Source organism: Arachis duranensis, chromosome 5 (assembly GCF_000817695.3).
Source record: "Arachis duranensis cultivar V14167 chromosome 5, aradu.V14167.gnm2.J7QH, whole genome shotgun sequence".
Taxonomy (NCBI): Eukaryota; Viridiplantae; Streptophyta; class Magnoliopsida; order Fabales; family Fabaceae; genus Arachis; species Arachis duranensis.
Genome location: NC_029776.3, coordinates 23,106,371 through 23,124,383, shown reverse-complemented (window position 1 = coordinate 23,124,383; position 18,013 = coordinate 23,106,371). Strand labels below are relative to the sequence as shown.

The window sequence follows — 18,013 nt, the reverse complement described above, 5'->3', positions numbered from 1 at the left end:
TTATTATTAAATAAATATACAATTATAATTAACATTATTTTACGTAATCATAATACGATATATAATTATCATTCCTATTATACCACTATTTTCATGAATGAATTATTAAAAATAAATTATTTAAGTATTAATTACATTATTCATTAATATGCATAATTAAAATTATTTTTTTATTATATACTTTTAAAATAATAATTAATTGGGCAAAAATAGAAATAAGTTAAGTTGAGTAATATTTTACACAAATCAACCAAAGCAAAATCTGCTTCATCAATCAACCAAACAACATTTATATGTAAGTTCGAACTATACTACCACATAATTCGAATCATGTAGATTTGAATTATAGAATGACACACAAACCCTAATAATTCGAATTCAACTGATTCGAATTACACAATAACTGTAGTTCGAATCAGGTTCATTCGAACTACTCTCAATGACGCAATTCCATGTAATTCGAAATGGGTTAATTCGAATTACACAAAATATAGTTCGAACCAGGTTGGTTCGAATTATAAAGGACCAGACGTGTATATATATGGTGTGAACGTGAATTGATCTCATTAGAGTGGGAGAATGGCTAATGAGGAGAGTTTTGTCGTCTTGGTTCACCACAGAGGATCGATTAAGAGAAAAATAGGATCCGGTGTGAAGTTCACTGATAAGGATTCTCTCAGTATTTTCGTGAGGCCTATGACCAGCTATGATGATCTTGTTAGTTCTGTTCTACGGAAACTTGGTCTAGAAGGCGTGAAACGTATTAAGAACTTTTTCTATCGCATTCCAATCTCGGTCCTCCAAGAAATCGTGAAATATGATTGTTTTACGATCGGTAGGGATGAGGACTTGCAGGTCCTGTTTCATTGTCACAGGCAGTTTCGCGAAGTGAGGACACCAGAACTGTTGGTGAAGTTGGTTGACGTGGTATCCAGCTCGGGGGGTTTGAACCGGAATACTCCCACTGTAGCCACGGTAGTCGGTTCTAACTCCAGACCTGCGGGTGCATCTTCCTCCGTCCCTGTGTATGAACTTCCGGTCCAGCCTGTCGCCTCCCCTTTGTTCGTAGTGGATCTCAATGGAAGTGGAGGTGGGGAGGTTGGAATAGGGGATTATGTGCCGACCCCTTTACAGTGTGCTGCACCGGTTGGTGTTGGAGATGCATTGTTGGATGATTCAGAGGACGACGATGTGGAGCCAGATATTATTGGTGATGACAGTGGCGATGATATTGGACCGAGTGAGCCTGCTGGTGCGGGAGGTGGTTCTAGTTCTAGCACACAGCAGTACCCTCCATATTTTTCATCTTTGGACTTGGATGCCATGAGGTAGGAAAAGGATCCTGGGGCACCTGCTGGTTTTGGCGCTAGAGATGCGGAAGGGACTGCAAGGGTAACAGAGTTTCAGGTTGGTCAGCAATTTCAGGACAAAGATAAGGCAATGATAAGTGTGAAGACTTACAGCATCCGACGCAGGGTACAGTACAAGGTGGTGGAGTCTGATTATCGCCGGTATATTGGGAAGTGTTCTGAGTTTGGGAATGGGTGCACATGGTTGATTCGGCTTAGTCTCCGGCAGCGCAAGGGTATTTGGGAGGTCAAACAGTACAATGGACCACATACGTGTCTAGCAACCTCCATTTCCGGCATACGTGTCTAGCGACCTCCATCTCCAGCGATCACAGGAGTTTTGATGATAATGTGATCTCAGCATTCATCATGCCAATGGTTCGAGCTGATGCATCCGTATGCATCAAGGTGCTCTTAAATGCCACGGCCGCACACTTTGAGTTTAGGCCGACGTACAGGAGGGTCAGGCTGGTGAAGCAGAAGGCCGTTGCCCAAATCTATGGTGATTAGAATGAGTCATACAACGAGCTCCCTAGGTGGGTGTTAGGAGTTTAGCTAACGATGCCCGGTACGATTGCAGTCCTTAGGACGAGCCCAGTTCGAGTTGGGGGACAGGTGGACGAGTCGCAAGCTTATTTTCACCGACTGTTCTGGACGTTTCCTCCATGTATCGAGGCATTTCGTCATTGCAAGCCGTTGGTCAGTATTGATGGCACCCATCTGTATGGCAAGTATGGCGGAACATTGCTCGTCGTGATTGCACAGGATGGAAACTCCAACATTCTGCCTGTTGCATTTGCCCTAGTTAAGGGTGAGAATGCAGAGTCCTGGTCATTCTTCCTCTCCCACCTGCGTCAGCACGTGACCCCGCAGCCGGGACTGCTGGTTATATTAGATAGGCAACGGCATTAAGGCTGCCCTTGAGGCTCCAGACGGAGGATGGCTACCTCCAGTTGCCTACCGCGCATTCTGTATTCGACATGTGGCAGCAAATTTTGCCCTGACCTTCAAGGGCAAGGACGCAAGGAGACTACTTGTGAATGCAGCATATGCTAAGACCGAGGTGGAGTTTGATTACTGGTTCGATATTCTGCGGTCTGAAGACCCAGCCATGTGTGAGTGGGCGAACCGGATTGAGTATTCGTTGTGGACACAGCATCGTGATGAGGGTCGAAGATTTGGGCACATGAAGACAAATATCTCTGAGTGTGTTAATTCAAACCTCAAGGGGGTCAGGAATCTCCCTGTGTACTCGCTGGTCAAGGCAACTTACGAAAGGTTGGCCGAACTATTCATCCGCAAGGGGAGAGTGGCTGAGGCCCAGCTGGGCATCGGACAACAGTTCAGTCAACACCTGATCAAGTGTATCGAGGCCAATCTGAAGACGGTGAGGTGCTTCACAGTGACGTTGTACCACAGAGATAACTTCGAGTTCACCGTTGCGGAGACAACGCCTACTGGTACGTTCTCACTGGGTACCTACAGGGTCTCACTTGCGAATCAGACATGTGATTGCGAATACTTTCAGGCACTTCATTTCTCGTGTCCTCACGCCCTGGCATGCTATGCCTATTCACGGCTAACTTGGCAGCCGTATGTACACCAGATGTATCGTCTTAGTTCGGTCTTCAGTGTGTATCGGATGGGGTTCACACCTCCCATTCCTGAGGGTTTTTGGCCACCGTACGATGGGCCGACAGTGATCCCAGACCCGAACAAGAGGCGTGCGAAGGAGGGACGTCCAAGGTCCACCAGGATACTGACCACTATGGACGAGGCAGATCTGAATAGGCTGAAGAGATGTGGCCTCTGTCGGCAGCTCGGACACACACGTCAGAATTGTCCACAGCTCGGAGGACCAAGCCAGACAAGAACACATGAGTAGGTGTACTGTTAGCTTTATTATTGTGTTGATTTCACTTTTGCTTTTAGATTCCAGTGTTTTAAGTTTTGATACATGAAGTTGTTAACTGGAAAAAAATGTTAAAGTTAATGTCATGTGCTTTGCATTGGTTATTAATTAAAGAATTTTTTCCGTTTCCGACGTGCCATATGACGCCTCCGATTAATATATAAGGCCATAACGCATTCTTCAAATTAAATGATACATGATAACCAAAATATCCAAATAACTTAAAAAACCAAAGTACACCCATTTTTCAAAGTAACGGATACAACATAAAGCAATACAGAATGCAATAATAAATAACCAACATACAACTCAGATCCTACAGATACATGAAAGACATGAATAAAGCTAGCAAAGATACAACACCGATCATGAAATAAAGGCATACATCATACACAAATCATCTAAATAGGTGCGAATCGGTGAAGCAACGACAGGAAACCCGTGTCTTATGGGTTCTCTGGATAAGCGGCTCCTCGTCCTCGATCTCATTCTCGTCATCATCCGGGGCTGGCTGTGCAACTGCCCTAGGCTAGACATCTAACGGTTGTGAGGAAGAACCCGAAGGAAATGACTCTCCGCGGACGAGTGCCCTAGACGGTCTGGCAAATGAATGTGACCCAGTAGCATAGGCGAAAGGAGGGGTACCACCCAATGCAAAATAGTCAGGAACAGGCACAGAAGGAGGGTCGTTCAGATCGACATCTAATGGTGCATGTGTCTCCGAACTCTGACCGCCTCGACGTGCTGTCTCTTCTTGTTGTATGATGGCAGTGATCTCATCTAAAAAGTGTGACCCTCCGAACTCTGCATTGAGACCATCACTGGCCAGAAAGTCTAAGAACATCGTCCCCGGACTAACCCATGGCGTACTCTCCTGAAGTGTTTGGTTGTCGCCTCAACAGGAATAGGAACAAGTCTCGGATCCCCCAGGTACATCTCTGGTGACAATAACCTCTTTCCATGCTGACTCCACCAGTCCAAGAAGTCATGTAAGGGTCCCGGGTCTGCGACAACGTCAAACTGGAGAACATGGTCCACACGGTTCTCCCAGTGAAGATGCCAGAACTGTAAAGCGGATGGGAACCAACGATCACCTCCTCTCTCGTCCTTGGACATCAAGAAGTCGATGTTCAGGGCGGGCTGGGCGGGGCTGTACTCCACCGAACTGGGGTAATACCCTGTCAATCTGGTGCCACTCTACGACGGCAAAATATATCAGTGCCGTCACACACCTCCATAAGGTCGTATGACGAGGCTCCAACACCTCCGGATGGTCAACCTGAAGGACGTCGGGGGAGCTATATAGCATCCAGATAAACTGAAAAAACATATTAACATTGTAAGGCCAAATCGTAAATTGAAGTCTAAAACTTTAATTAACTAGTCTTGTGAGGTTAGTATACTCACATCCCTGGCCTGTAACATGTCTATCCTGAGCCTCCACATCTGCACCCGAGGTCCCTTCTCGCTACCGGAAGGATTGTGACTTGACCACCTGCATATCACATCGGTGTTATAGCGTGTAAAAAGTGTGACAAAATAGTATAACATTATAAGCAGACATGGAATTAAATAATTTAACTCGAAATAGAAAATTCCAAGAATGGTACCTCGAGGCCAAGGGCCAGCTAAACTCATCATAACCAGCAGGCCTAAATCTAGGAAATCGCCAGAAGATCCAGGACTGAAGCAACTGTAACGGGTCTGCTAACTTCACCACATACCTGTTGGCCACTCGGCTCATGCACCTGTACAACCATGCTAGCGCCGCCGACCCCCAGCTGTATCCACCCATCTCCTCAAGCCTAGCCACGTACGGTAGCCATCTGATGTGAATACGGTTGCCGGACTTGTCGGTAAACAACTGAGTGCCCAACAACATCATGATATAGGCACGAGCAAAGCGCCTCACTGTCTCCTCATCGGTGCCCGTGGGGCACTCTCCAAAAGTCTCCTGGAACCAGGTGCAGTTCATTGCGAACTTCTGGACTTGGTTCGCAGGAGGTAACACACCAAGCAACTCCTGAAACCACACCCAAGCCGGACGACCACCCTGGATGTATATATGGAAATCTGTCAGGCAATCACTCACATAACGTCCGTCCACTGGCAACCCCAACTGGTAGGCCATGTCCTGAAGTGTGATCGTGCACTCTCCAAACGGCATGTGGAATGTGTGCGTCTCCGGACGCAACCGTTCGACGAAGGCACTGATAAGGGGCTCATCTAATCGGAACCATCTATCGTTCTGTCTCGCAAGATGCTATAATCCGGCCATCTGCAAGTACGGAACGTACCGCTCATCGAGTCGCATGCCCTGCTGTCGCCACATGGTCGAGATGCATCGCTAGGGCTGCACATTACATGGACCGTATAATTGGAACCACTTACAAAACCACTAACTAAAAAAAACTAACAACAAAATTAACTTACGAAAACCACTAACAAAAACTACATGCAAAACCAACATAATAAACCACTACCAAACCACATGCTTAAATCGCTAACATAAACCACATGCAAATCCACTTACAAAAATCACATGCAAAATCACTAACATAAACCATCAACAAAACCGCATACAAAACCATCTACAAAAACCACATGCAATACCACTAACATAAACTGCCAACAAAACCGCATGCAAAACCTCTAAAATAAACCCCTTGCAATACCACTAGCATAAACCGCCTACAAAATCACTAACTCAAATAAACCACTAGCACAAAAATTTCTATCTACTAACCTCGTCGTTGATGACCCTGGTTATATGAGCAACTCCATCCAACCGATATAGCCTTCCCGGATCGTCCCACATTTGCTGAGTATTCTTCTTGAGTCTTTGTCGGAACGAATCTGGGTCGTTTTCTCTGGAATTTAGTAGGGTTGAGAATGAAAAAGTGGTTCGAATGGGGGGATTCGAACTCCTTATATAGGCGGATTCAAGGTAATTCGAATGAACCAAATTCGAATTACTACTAGATGCAAAATGGTAGTAATTCGAATCAACTAGGTTTGAATTACTTGGAAAATCGTGCACCTATGTAATTTGAACTAATCTAGTTCAAATTATGCATGTTTGTAATTCGAATCATGTAGATTTGAATTATTAAGCATTGTGTTCGTGTATAATTCAAATTGAGTAGATTTGAATTATATAGAAATGTAATTCAAATTTAGCTCATTCGAATTACATATAGATGTTGTTTAGTTGATTGATGAAATAATTTTCAACTTGGCTGATTCACGTAATATTTTGCTTCTCTTGTCTTAGTTGGGTGTTTTGTCCTAATTAATTAATCTTAATTTTTTTATTTGACATAATCAATTATCATATAAATTTATTGTCTTTAATAGTGATTTATGAAGATTACCATAATTAATAAAAATTACCATAATTTATGAAAATTACACGTACAATGATATTAATAATAAAGAATAAAAAATTATTAAATGATTGTAGGCTAAAAAATAATTATATATATTTAATATATTATTATAATAAAAAATAATTAATAATGTGAATTAAATATATTAATTAAATATTTTTATTTTTAAGTTAAAATAGATCAATTCTACACTCTATATGTCCTTTAGTATATTAGGTGATTGCAAATTTTTTTATTTGAGACTTATTTTTTTCTAACAATTGTTGTGGCTACTAGATTATATTTTAATATTGAGTTTAATATATTATTAAATGTATTTTTATATTTTTTTACTTATATTCTTTTATTTTATTTAATTTTTTTTACAGGTATGATCTTATAAAAAAGTTTAAAATTAGGATACTTTGATATTGGAACAGAGATATAATATGTGAATGTTGAATGATCAATGTTAGAGACATAAATTAAAGTTTTGGTTGTTTACAAAAAATAATATTTACACACATTTTTTCATAGAAATTAAGACATTGATTTATTGCATATTGCGCTTTTTTTTAAAGTTTAATTACTCTGTTGGTTCTTATAGCACTACAAGAAAATGGAATATTTGTAACAAAAAATTTATATTAAATTTAAAATTGTTACAAAAAAATAGTATTTTGTAATAATAATATGTGATTGTTACAAAAGAATAATGTTTTGTAATAACATTATAAGTTGTTGCAAAATATGATAATATTTTGTAATAATCCATTTTATTTTGTTACAAATTATGTTAGTTTTTATAACAAGATGGTATTTTATTACAAAATATTGTAATATTTTGTAACAAAAAAAATAAATTACAAAAATTTAAAATATTTTGTAACAAATTTTATTTTTTGTTTCAAAAACTCCAATTGTTTTGTAACAAAACAACATTTTGTTTCAAAAACTCCAATTGTTTTGTAACAAAAAATTAATTTGTCACAAGATTCAATATTGTTTGTAACAAGTTAATTATTTGTCACAAAATATAAATATATTTTATAACAATTTTTTTTTCAAAATGTTACACTTTAAGAGTAAAAAGAATTGTGTATATATTTTTTTCAAAATAATTTTATTTTATAACATCCTGCATTTTTAAAAATCTAAATATAACAAAATTGTGATTTTATCTTATTAAGTTTAAACTTTATAATTTTAGAAATTATTTTATTAAAAATAATTAAATAGATTCGGAGATAATTTTATTATAAAGCAATTAAGATTCTTAAATAATTTTATTATAATTGAATATTTTGCGTAATTTTAATAATTAAAAAATAAGAAAGAATTGTATAACTTAATTTAAGTAACTTTAATCATAAAAAAGTTATGACTTATTATTAATTTAAACTTCTTATTTTATAAACTAATCTATTAAGAGTAATTAAATTAGTTTTATTAATATTTGGAGTTAAATTAATTAATATTTTTGTGCAAATTTTATAATTAGTTAATTGAAATTAAAATTCAATAATAGAAGTATTATACAATTTAATTTAAAAAATTTGTATTATAATTGAATTACAGTTTGTTTTATTAAATTGAGTTCTTAGAGATTAATTTGTTAAAAATGATTAGATTGATTTTTATAAATACTTTAAGTTTAAGATAATTAATAGTTATGCACAATTTCTATTTTAATTAGTTATTTTATATAAATTGAAATTAAAATTGTAATAGAAAAATAATGAAAGATCATATAATTAAATTTAAAAATAATTGATATTTCAGGTTTTAACTATATTTTATAAAATGTGATTAGCATGTTCATTTTATAATTTAAATTAAAAAAAATTATTTGAGCTCATTAACAGATTGATATATAGAATCTTATGCATTTTGAAAATAATTTTTATAGTATTATATTTAAATCTCAAATTGTTATTTTATCTCAAATATTTTATAAAATTATTATATTACTCATATAAATTTTATCCTAATTTTAAATTACCAAATAAAAACTTAATTCTAACATAATCTTACAAATCAACATCATTCATACACTTAGAAAAGGAAAAACAGAAGAAAGAGGGGGGACTCAAGAGGCAATGCAAGATCATGAAAAGCTAACAAAGGAAATAGATATGCTCAAAGAAAAATATGAAGAATAACGAATACAGCAAGAGAAAGAATTAGCTCAATTGAAAGCTCAATTGGAAGCTCAACAAGCCATTGTGAACTCTTTCATAGCGCGCTTTGACAATGAAATAAACTAGACTCTAAAGATACTCCAAAAATTACTTATGGTTTTAATACATTTTCCTAGATGATTCTTATATTATTATTTTAGTTTAATTTGTATATGGATCTATTTATGATATTTTACATGTGTCATAGTTGAGAAATGACAAATGTTCTATTATTTGGTTTGATAAATTTGGTTGTGTATTGGCTGAGAAATAAGTTGTGAATTGGTTGTTTTTCTTGGAACCGTAGATGGTAGAAATATCCAAGTTTTAGGGGAGTTTCTGCCAAAATTTTTTAAAACATTTTGGATAAAACTTAATGGAAAAATTATAATTAGTATTATATCTTGTTTTTAATTTTTTATTTCGTTTTTTTTTATTTACAGGAGTGCTAAAATGGTGACCACATACTACCTTGAGGGCTCAAGAATATTTTGATTTATAGAGACACTAATCTATGTTAGAACTTTTAACTTTTGGTTGAACTTATGCAAAATATATAACTTGTAGAACTAATCAATGTACTCACTAAGGTTGTTTTAAAACAATTTTAGCTAAATGAGGCATGTTTGAATTATGTATGTTTTTGCATATTATATAAATGTAGACTTGCTTATTAAAATAGTTAATATATTAGTTAATTTAAAAAATTATTTAGTATATTATGCATGCAATTGTATTAAAAAAAATTGTTACAAAATAATTATTTTACTTTTGTAACTAAAGAAAAAAAGTTACAAAATCAAGTTACATTTTGTAACAAAATTTTATGATAGAAAAAAATAGATTATCACAAAAAATACTTTGAAGATCAAAATTTGTTACCACTTTTGTAACGACTTCTAATTTTTTGTATCAGAAAAATTTGTTACAAAATATCACTTTGAATTGTAACAGTTCTATTTTTTGTTACAAAAACTTTTTGTAACGGGACATATTGCAATGGCCCCTTTTTTTGTTATAAATTTTTTTTGTTTCAAAATTTTGATTTTTTGTAATAATTTTTTTGTTACAAATATTATTTTTTCTTGTAGTGTAGTTTTACCAAATTTATAATTAGATCTTTTTATAGTTTTTTTTCTTTCAATTGGGTCCATACACTATTTTTAATCTATAATTAGGTCCTTGTCAGTATAAAAAATATTAGAGTTAACGGAATATTTTTCTACAAATTAAAAGTGCTCATAATTAAAAATCTAATTAGATCTTTGATCACATATCTTTTTGAAAAAATATTCTATATTTAAAAATATTTTTTTATTAAAAATATTTAAAATATAAAAAAAAATTTCTCATGCACGGTTACATACACTAATTTCGGATAAAACCGATGGCATTTTAGCTAACATGTATTGACTTCGGTTCTAAAATCCATAATAAAAAATCAAGTTGAACCGATCAGCTCCTTTTTACGGTTAGTCCATTCGGTTTTGTTCTTCGATTTCGGTTATTTTGGATAGGTTCCCTTTCAACATTATGGTTTTGAAGACGGTGGAACAGCACGAAACCGAGAATATATAGGATAATATCAACATATATTAAAGGGCAAAACCAAAAAATAGAATAGCTAAGTTAGTCCATTATAAAACAATTTAAATACACCAATCCGATCTAGACAATATGTAAATTAGGGAATAAATCTATACCAAAACCAAAAAATATGTAAATTATCCATTTGATTTAAAAAAAAAAAAATCTATACCAAAACCAAAAAATAAAGTATTACATAGAATTTTGAAACTTATTTAAAGCATAATTTTATTTCATTTGAAAAATACTAATACCCTAAACTTTGATTTTTTTTTTTGACGAACTTATAAGTTTTTAAGAAGAAAATGTTAAGTCATTGAAAGATTTTTATGATAGATTTATTGATCTCTACAGAAAAAAAGAAATTGACAAATAAGTAGAATTGTGATAGTGTGTTTATACACTCCTAACAAAGAATAAAAACTGTACAACTTTTTCAGAAATTTATCAAGTCCAATATTTCAATTTTTTAGTTATTAATCTAATTCTTTTAATATAATAATTTAATAAAATATTATTAGTCTATAATTTTAAATACTATTAATTATCTATTAAAAAAAATAACAATTAAATCTCTAAAAACTTTAATTTTGGACTAATTAATCCCAAAAAAAGGTACAAATTTAAAGAACCGACTAAAAACTGTATGAATGAGTTGAAATCAGATCGGTTTGAAAGAGAAGAAAGAGAAGCCACGCTCTTTCTCTCCGAGTGGCGGTTCCATCACCGCATTCCTCTTAGAGAAGCTTCGAGAGTGTTCAGAGAAGGAGCAAGATGATTATCCCAGTCCGTTGCTTCACCTGCGGAAAGGTCATTTTCTCTTCTTCCTTGCACTTCAACCCACTATTTTTCATAAAGTTTTGACCTTTCTTTTGGTTAATTCGTACTCAATTTTTGTTTATAGGTCATCGGAAACAAATGGGATGCCTATTTGGACCTTCTCCAGTCAGATTACTCTGAAGGGTCAGTTTCCCCTCTTTCTTCTTCCTTTAGGGTTTATGGCCTAATACTACTGTTGTCACTGCCTTATTATATATGTGTTACTATTATGTTACATCTTATATTCCTGTTATTGATTTTCTGTAGCTATGTTATTCATTGCTAAAATTTGAATGTGGGCTTACATACTTGCATATGCTGAGCTGAGCTAGATAGAATGATTGATTTTATTTTATTTCTTTTTTGCGGTGACTTGAACGGATGAATGGTTGTTTCACTTGTTTGGATCTAACATGCTTGGCAAAATGGTAGTATGAGTAGTCAATGGTTCCAGGTTGTAGTTCTCAACTTATAATGAATGAGTTGGCAGCACCATAAATTGTAGTATTTTGCTAGAATACTAGAACCACTTGATTTAGCATGGGTAGTAAATAAATCCTGTTTAATTATGATCTATTCAGAAGTTATTTGATTGTTGTACATTATGTTAAGCTTCTCAATTCAACATGCATTTGTCTGTGTTCATTATGTGTAATATCAAATATGGTATTGCTGTTTCAGTTTTCCTTAACTGCTGAATCCTGTTAGAGATACAATCACTAGGTGCTCGATACCATTGCATTACTACTCTTATCTTCAATGGAATCAGTTAGGTCTAACATGGCTGTCTTAACATGATGGATTGCAGAGATGCGCTTGATGCTTTGGGGCTGGTTCGTTATTGTTGTAGGCGTATGCTTATGACGCATGTTGACCTCATTGAGAAGCTCCTGAATTACAACAGTAATGCGTCTCCCTCTATAGTGTGATTGCTATTTGTTTCTTCTATTCATGCCAATTTTCTAACTTCGCCTGTTTTGTACTTGATGTTGCATTTGGTTCCAGCTCTTGACAAGTCTGATCCCAGTTAGAAAAAGTTGTATGGAATCGGCTGCGCATGCACATGTTGGTCGTCTTAATCACATGTCTATTATTTTAGATCTTCCTTCTCCGAACTGTTTTAAGGGGGATATGAGGCGCAGTTTGTGTTAATTACCTTCTAACTCTGCCAATGGGGTCTTTTGATAGTTGTACCCTACAAAGATATGAAAAACTAAATTTTAGAGGACTTATGAGATGTTATTTTTATGATAATCTGGCTGCTTTGCTCCTCGTCATGTTGCAACTTATCTTCTATTCATATCACTGTGTAGATATTATCAAATACCAACCTGTTTCCTATAGTAGTTTAATTCATGCATAGTTATGTTACTAGGAGAGATTGATATCATAGTCAATCATATTTATCTTATAAATTATTATATTGGTTAGAATGTTAATTTATCGATAATGGAAGGTGTTTTACATGAAAATCCAGATCCATATTATTCTCAAAATCTCCTTATTTTCATAATATAACTATGAAGTTGAAGTTGTTTATCTTTGACAAGCAGACATGAAACATCCAAACTCCAATAGGAGGCACAAGAGAATCCAAATTCTAAATGGTTACTTCAATAAGATCAAATTAAAAAGCAGACACCACCCAAAGATGAAACCAACTACTTCTTTAGCATCACAAAAGCATTTATATTACAATTGACAAGGGTGACACATATAACCAACATCAAAACAATAACCTTTTGAAAATTAAAAAAAAAAATCACAATTGCTTTCCATCATGAATGAAGACATGGGTTGTGCATTGATCTTTTAGGGGCTTATTCTTGATGACTTAGTTGCCAACACTAGCATGCATAGGCCTAGTAAGTAGTAACTACTAACTGGTAAGGGATGAGGAGCAATGCCCGCAAGCCACCGTGCCGAGGGTAACTGTAATGGCAATGGTTGTGGCCTGTGGGTGGCATTTTGCTGCTTGCGTCAAGGAGAAGGCTCAGAACCACTTTGCAGCATCCTTAATCTTTTTCTCGAGGTTGAATGACTTGAATTTTAACCTCATTCTTATTGATTTATATTCAAATCGTGGAATTTTTTTTAATGCATTAAATACATAAAAAAATAAAAAATTTTCTATTATTATATTTTTAAAATGTGTTCTTAGAACACAAATTAGTTAAATTCTTATAATAAAAGGCTCATAAACTGGCCCAACAAATTAAACTATGGAATATTAATAACTTTCTCAACTAATTAAGTCTCTAATAATATATATGTTAGTAGTAGTAACAATTGGCACTTCTTATTAACTCGTTTTCATTCCCAAGAGAGCATCGAAATCTATCTTTTCTTAAGAAGAAAAAACAGTATAAGAGCTAGGCAGCTTAAACATTAATAAAATAAGATACAGATTAAAGGGAGCTTTGAATTCTCATTTACTATATGTTATTGTACTACTGTTCTTATTTAATTGATCTTTCTTCATTCAAGTTGTGTCCTTGCCATGATGGAATTTCTTTGCATCTTTCTTCCATGGAAACTTTCACCTTCTTCGTTGATGCTCTGAAAGTGTGATACACGAATTTTGATCTTGTCATTATAATTTATAAAGACAAAAATTACTATAAGAAAGGTAGACATTTATCTAGTCATACACGAATTTTTCAGTATCTTAATAATACTTTTTATGCTTTAGTAAAAGTCTATATTTTTCAGCAAATTTTTTAATATCTTAATTTTAGCACATATATAGTACTAATTTAATATTTAAGAGTGCTAGTTGTCATTTATAGAATTATAGTTCATTAAATTACTTAAAGGTATATAATATATATACTTGTAAGAAAAAATAGGTTAAATGATATGTTATTGTAAATTAATTTAAACTTGGAATAATATAAGCTTATTCAAACACTAGCTATAACTTAAAAAATGAGCCATCCTTTAACAATATGGCAGGTTATACAAATATGAAACAAGTGGCATTGATTGATTATATCCAGCATGAGGATAAGTGTTTGCTATTGAATGAATGGAATTGAATAAGCCAACTCTATTATTCCCACTTGGATATCAAGAAAAGTGACAAACAAGAGAAGCTGCTTCTAATAACAAAGTTCTAATTAGCCAAAGTAACTTGTTTCAGCTGTTAAGTCTACAAAATGGAGAAAGCATTATATATTGTCTTCGTCATTTTTATTTTAATAATTGTTATTATGGTTTTATTACCTCATGAGAATGAGAATGACGGTCCACTTGGGAGTCCAGATCCGCAAACTGCTCTTTCTGATTGCAAATTTCTTCATCTCCATTGAACTGAGTTGGTGGAAAATTGGCCCACTGAAAATGACTAATATATTTCAGCATTGTAAACACAACAAATTTTGGGTGCCTTTCGTTTGTATTTTTATTTTAAAATTAAAAAAATCTATAATTTTATTATTTTTATTTTTTTATAAAAAATAAAAAATACAAATACAAATTTAATTTTAAATATAAATTTATTAGTTTTACAAAGCCTTCTAAACGAGTTAGTGCTTGTTTGAACACTATTATTTTGATAAAAAGAGATTTTTTAAATAAAAAAATAATTTTTTTATTTTTTAATGAATTTGATAAATTTTTAGTAGTAAAAATAAAAATATTAAAAAAATCAAAAAAATTTTTTTTGAAAAATTACAATTTACATATTTTTTTTAAAAAAATTTCTTAAAAAAATTATTTTTATGTAATAAATAAATAAATAAGTACTTTTATATTGTTATACTCAAACATAATTGATATATAAAAAGATCTTTTTATATGAGATATCTAAACATAAAATTACTTTTACTTTTTTCATAAGATCTTTAAAAAAAATAACTCGAAAAAATATATTTTCCTAAAAATTCACCCAAACAAGTCCTTAAATAATAATAATAATAATAATAATAATAATAATAATAATAAAAAAGCTTTACATTTTTTGCAGCGGTACTGAAAGCCTCCTTGTGTGCCATTTCAGGGTTTTCTGCCTTTAGCCTTTTAATTTCTTCTCTGCATTAAACCATTACAGATTGTGCCATTAATTATAATTCATAGTTTTTGAAGTTCAACCATATATATAAATATATAAAATACAACAACTTTGATTACTTGATGAATCGGTTATAAGCTGATGGAGTTCGCTGTCTTTTCTCCGGGGCTACACAAATTAAATTAAAGTAAGATTACATAAAAACATGATGAAATTATTATAATTAAAAAAACTTGTACATGTTACACATACGTTTGTTGACAACATTGTTGATTGTGGTTACATCCTCTTCTGCACAATCATCAGAGGAGTAGTTGATCATCATCATGGATGATGAACTGTTCATTGCGATGTTGTTGTTTGCATCCTCTTCTTTTGAATGATGATGATGATGAGTAGAAAGAGAAGCTAAGAGGTGTAAAGGGACAAAAGAAGCTTTCATCATATTCACAGAGAGAAGGCTTGTGCAGTGTCCGCATCTCACTGTCACCACCATTGACATGCTGCTGCATGGCACACTCACCTGCATCATCATCATCATCATCATCATCCATTCAATTTCGAAACATAAATCTTTGATTCATAGTTAATGATTATTAATTACCATCAAGATGGTAGTGCAGAATCCACATTGGACATAACATATTTGTTCTGGAAGATCAAACAATTGATTCAAAGTTGACATCAATGAATCTGTGAGAGAATCTTGCTATAGATATAGATATATAGAGAGGGAGAAAGAGAGAGTGAAAGAGAGAGTGTGAATAAAAGGAAGAAGAAGAGAAAGAAGGCATTTATAGTTGAAGCTAATAAGAGTGGTGGACACTCAAAATCAATCATCATCACCACTAAACATTAATGATTATTATTTCTATGCTCATTTTCATTGCCGGAAACCACTCCAACATTATATCCATGCTAATAACAATGCCAGATTTTTCTGTTGAAAGACTACTTTCTCATCCAAATAATAGGGATCATGTCTTCTTCATCATAATTACTGCTTAGCTTTTCTCTTTCTTTCTTTGTTGTTGTCACTGGTATATAAACTCCTCTGTAGAATGCACAGTGGCCCAAAGTTCTATGCCACTTTTGCAGAATGGCTTAAGTGCTTTTTTGTTTCATTTGTAGTTTTCTCTTTTATTTAATGCACTCTCTCTAACATGAAAGTGAAAGTGCATAAAATTTTTCCACAATTGAATGGAAGGGGAACTTTCCAGGCAGAAAAAAAAAATGGTAAAGTGGCATCTTAGGATTTGTCTTTCATGAAAACATAGCAAAACAAAACTAATTGACCAATGAAAAAAAGGATCTTCTCCTCTCTACTTTCTTTCTGTGCTCTCTACTCTTGGCACATATATATGTATCTATCACGCTTCTCATTGAGCTAGGATTTAACCACTTATCAATTTTTCATTCAATTCTTTTCTGCTGTTTCATTAACTTCTTTCCATGTGACATAGCAGATGAAGTTGGATTTTGGAGTTTTCCCATAATCATGGATCAATAATCACTCAATACCATGAAAAAGCTAGTGCAAATATTATACTACTAACTATCATGAAACAATCATTGCCACTCCCAAGTAAAAATCTTTCTTTTTTTGATATTTTATATTTGAATTAATATTCAAATTCGTCTCTAAACTGTTCATTAAATTGGTATCCAAAAGATTTTTATTAATCATATATACTAAAAGGGGGCTTTGTACTTCACAGCAAAATAAACAAGAGTTTACTAGAAGCAAAAACTTTGTCAATTATTATCAGAAAATGTAGTAAGAAGTTATTGAACAAATCTAAACACTTAAAGTAGATAAGATTGTTGTTTCATAAGACATTAAACTCTACCAAGAAAATTGGGGTTGCTGCTTTATTGCACACAACTAAGGATGACAGTAATGGTATTCCTATAGGACTAGCTAGTAGTAACTATTAGTATCTCTATTTAGGGTGACTGGGACTAGTTCTTTCCACAAAGATCCAATTTTGTGAAAAAAAAAAAATTTAGATGTCATGTTCAATGGCCATGTCCTACAAACAAAATGAATGAAGTTGTATGTGGGGTTGGTAGGAATCAAGAGCCGCATATACACTTATCTCATTGCTGCATTATTATTTCCTAAGTCAATTTTTGTAACATATTAGAGATAAACACGTCACGCATTTATATTCTTACTGTGTAAAGAACGATTGATTGTTTATATATTTTGGCCTTTTCTCCTGTGCTATGAAGATTATTGTCTTAACACTATGTTTGTTCCCTTCCCTGTTCATTTATCCTATTAATTTATATGCATACCTACTTCAATATTACTCATTTATTATAACAATGAGTTTATTGGAAAAGCTCCTTCACCATGCAGAATTTAAAAATGATTTAATTAATACATCTTATGAAAAAGTGTGGAATTCTGATTTCTAAAAATGTTGCTGATGTACAAGGCTTTTTCCCACTATTTTTAGTGACTTGTGATTAAACTAAAGTTTCTTAGGTTAAAGAAATGATATGTAGTGAGACAAATTCACTTAGACATGGAGATAGTTGAATGATAGGGACATGTCTTTTGCATTTTATTTTTTTAAGATATAGAAAATGATAAAAATAAATAAATAAATTTTATCCAACTCTCTCTAAATTCAAGAATAAATTATCCTTTTTGACATATCTTACTATTATTAAATGAAATAAAATAAATTGACTTATCATGATTAATTTTAACTTTTAATCTAACCTAAATTTTGTTAATCTAATCAATTAATCACGATATAACTTTTTCTGTAAAT

At 33.2% G+C, this 18,013-nt stretch overlaps 5 protein-coding genes across 6 annotated transcripts; 3 read left to right on the top strand and 2 right to left on the bottom strand.

Annotated features, from left to right (window-relative positions):
• Positions 1-579: 579 nt before the first annotated feature.
• LOC107488712 (uncharacterized) lies at positions 580-1,659 on the top strand. The gene is made up of 2 exons (XM_016109484.1): positions 580-1,328; positions 1,371-1,659. The coding sequence occupies exons 1-2, from the start codon at positions 580-582 to the stop codon at positions 1,657-1,659; spliced, it is 1,038 nt and encodes a 345-aa protein (XP_015964970.1).
• Positions 1,660-1,910: 251 nt separating this feature from the next.
• On the top strand, positions 1,911-3,234 carry LOC107488713 (uncharacterized). The gene is made up of 2 exons (XM_016109485.1): positions 1,911-2,160; positions 2,249-3,234. The coding sequence occupies exons 1-2, from the start codon at positions 1,911-1,913 to the stop codon at positions 3,232-3,234; spliced, it is 1,236 nt and encodes a 411-aa protein (XP_015964971.1).
• Positions 3,235-3,790: 556 nt separating this feature from the next.
• LOC107488715 (protein MAIN-LIKE 1-like) lies at positions 3,791-5,428 on the bottom strand. The gene is made up of 5 exons (XM_016109486.1): positions 4,872-5,428; positions 4,669-4,756; positions 4,439-4,579; positions 4,214-4,265; positions 3,791-4,065 (listed from the first exon to the last, which is right to left on the bottom strand). Exons 1-5 carry the CDS (start codon positions 5,426-5,428, stop codon positions 3,791-3,793), a joined length of 1,113 nt encoding a protein of 370 aa, XP_015964972.1.
• A 5,610-nt stretch (positions 5,429-11,038) lies between these two features.
• On the top strand, positions 11,039-12,469 carry LOC107488793 (DNA-directed RNA polymerase subunit 10-like protein). Its single transcript, XM_016109567.3, has 4 exons — positions 11,039-11,206; positions 11,301-11,359; positions 12,024-12,118; positions 12,221-12,469. Exons 1-4 carry the CDS (start codon positions 11,171-11,173, stop codon positions 12,244-12,246), a joined length of 216 nt encoding a protein of 71 aa, XP_015965053.1. The 5' UTR covers positions 11,039-11,170; the 3' UTR covers positions 12,247-12,469.
• A 988-nt stretch (positions 12,470-13,457) lies between these two features.
• LOC107488743 (axial regulator YABBY 4-like) lies at positions 13,458-16,381 on the bottom strand. 2 transcript variants are annotated; one of them, XM_016109512.3, is made up of 6 exons: positions 15,832-16,381; positions 15,480-15,750; positions 15,347-15,395; positions 15,172-15,247; positions 14,441-14,551; positions 13,458-13,774 (listed from the first exon to the last, which is right to left on the bottom strand). In XM_016109512.3, the coding sequence occupies exons 1-6, from the start codon at positions 15,910-15,912 to the stop codon at positions 13,694-13,696; spliced, it is 669 nt and encodes a 222-aa protein (XP_015964998.1). In that variant the 5' UTR covers positions 15,913-16,381; the 3' UTR covers positions 13,458-13,693. The 2 variants fall into 2 exon arrangements, with proteins under 2 accessions (XP_015964998.1, XP_052118389.1); XM_052262429.1 differs by having other exon boundaries at positions 16,154-16,381.
• Between the last annotated feature and the right edge of the window lie 1,632 nt (positions 16,382-18,013).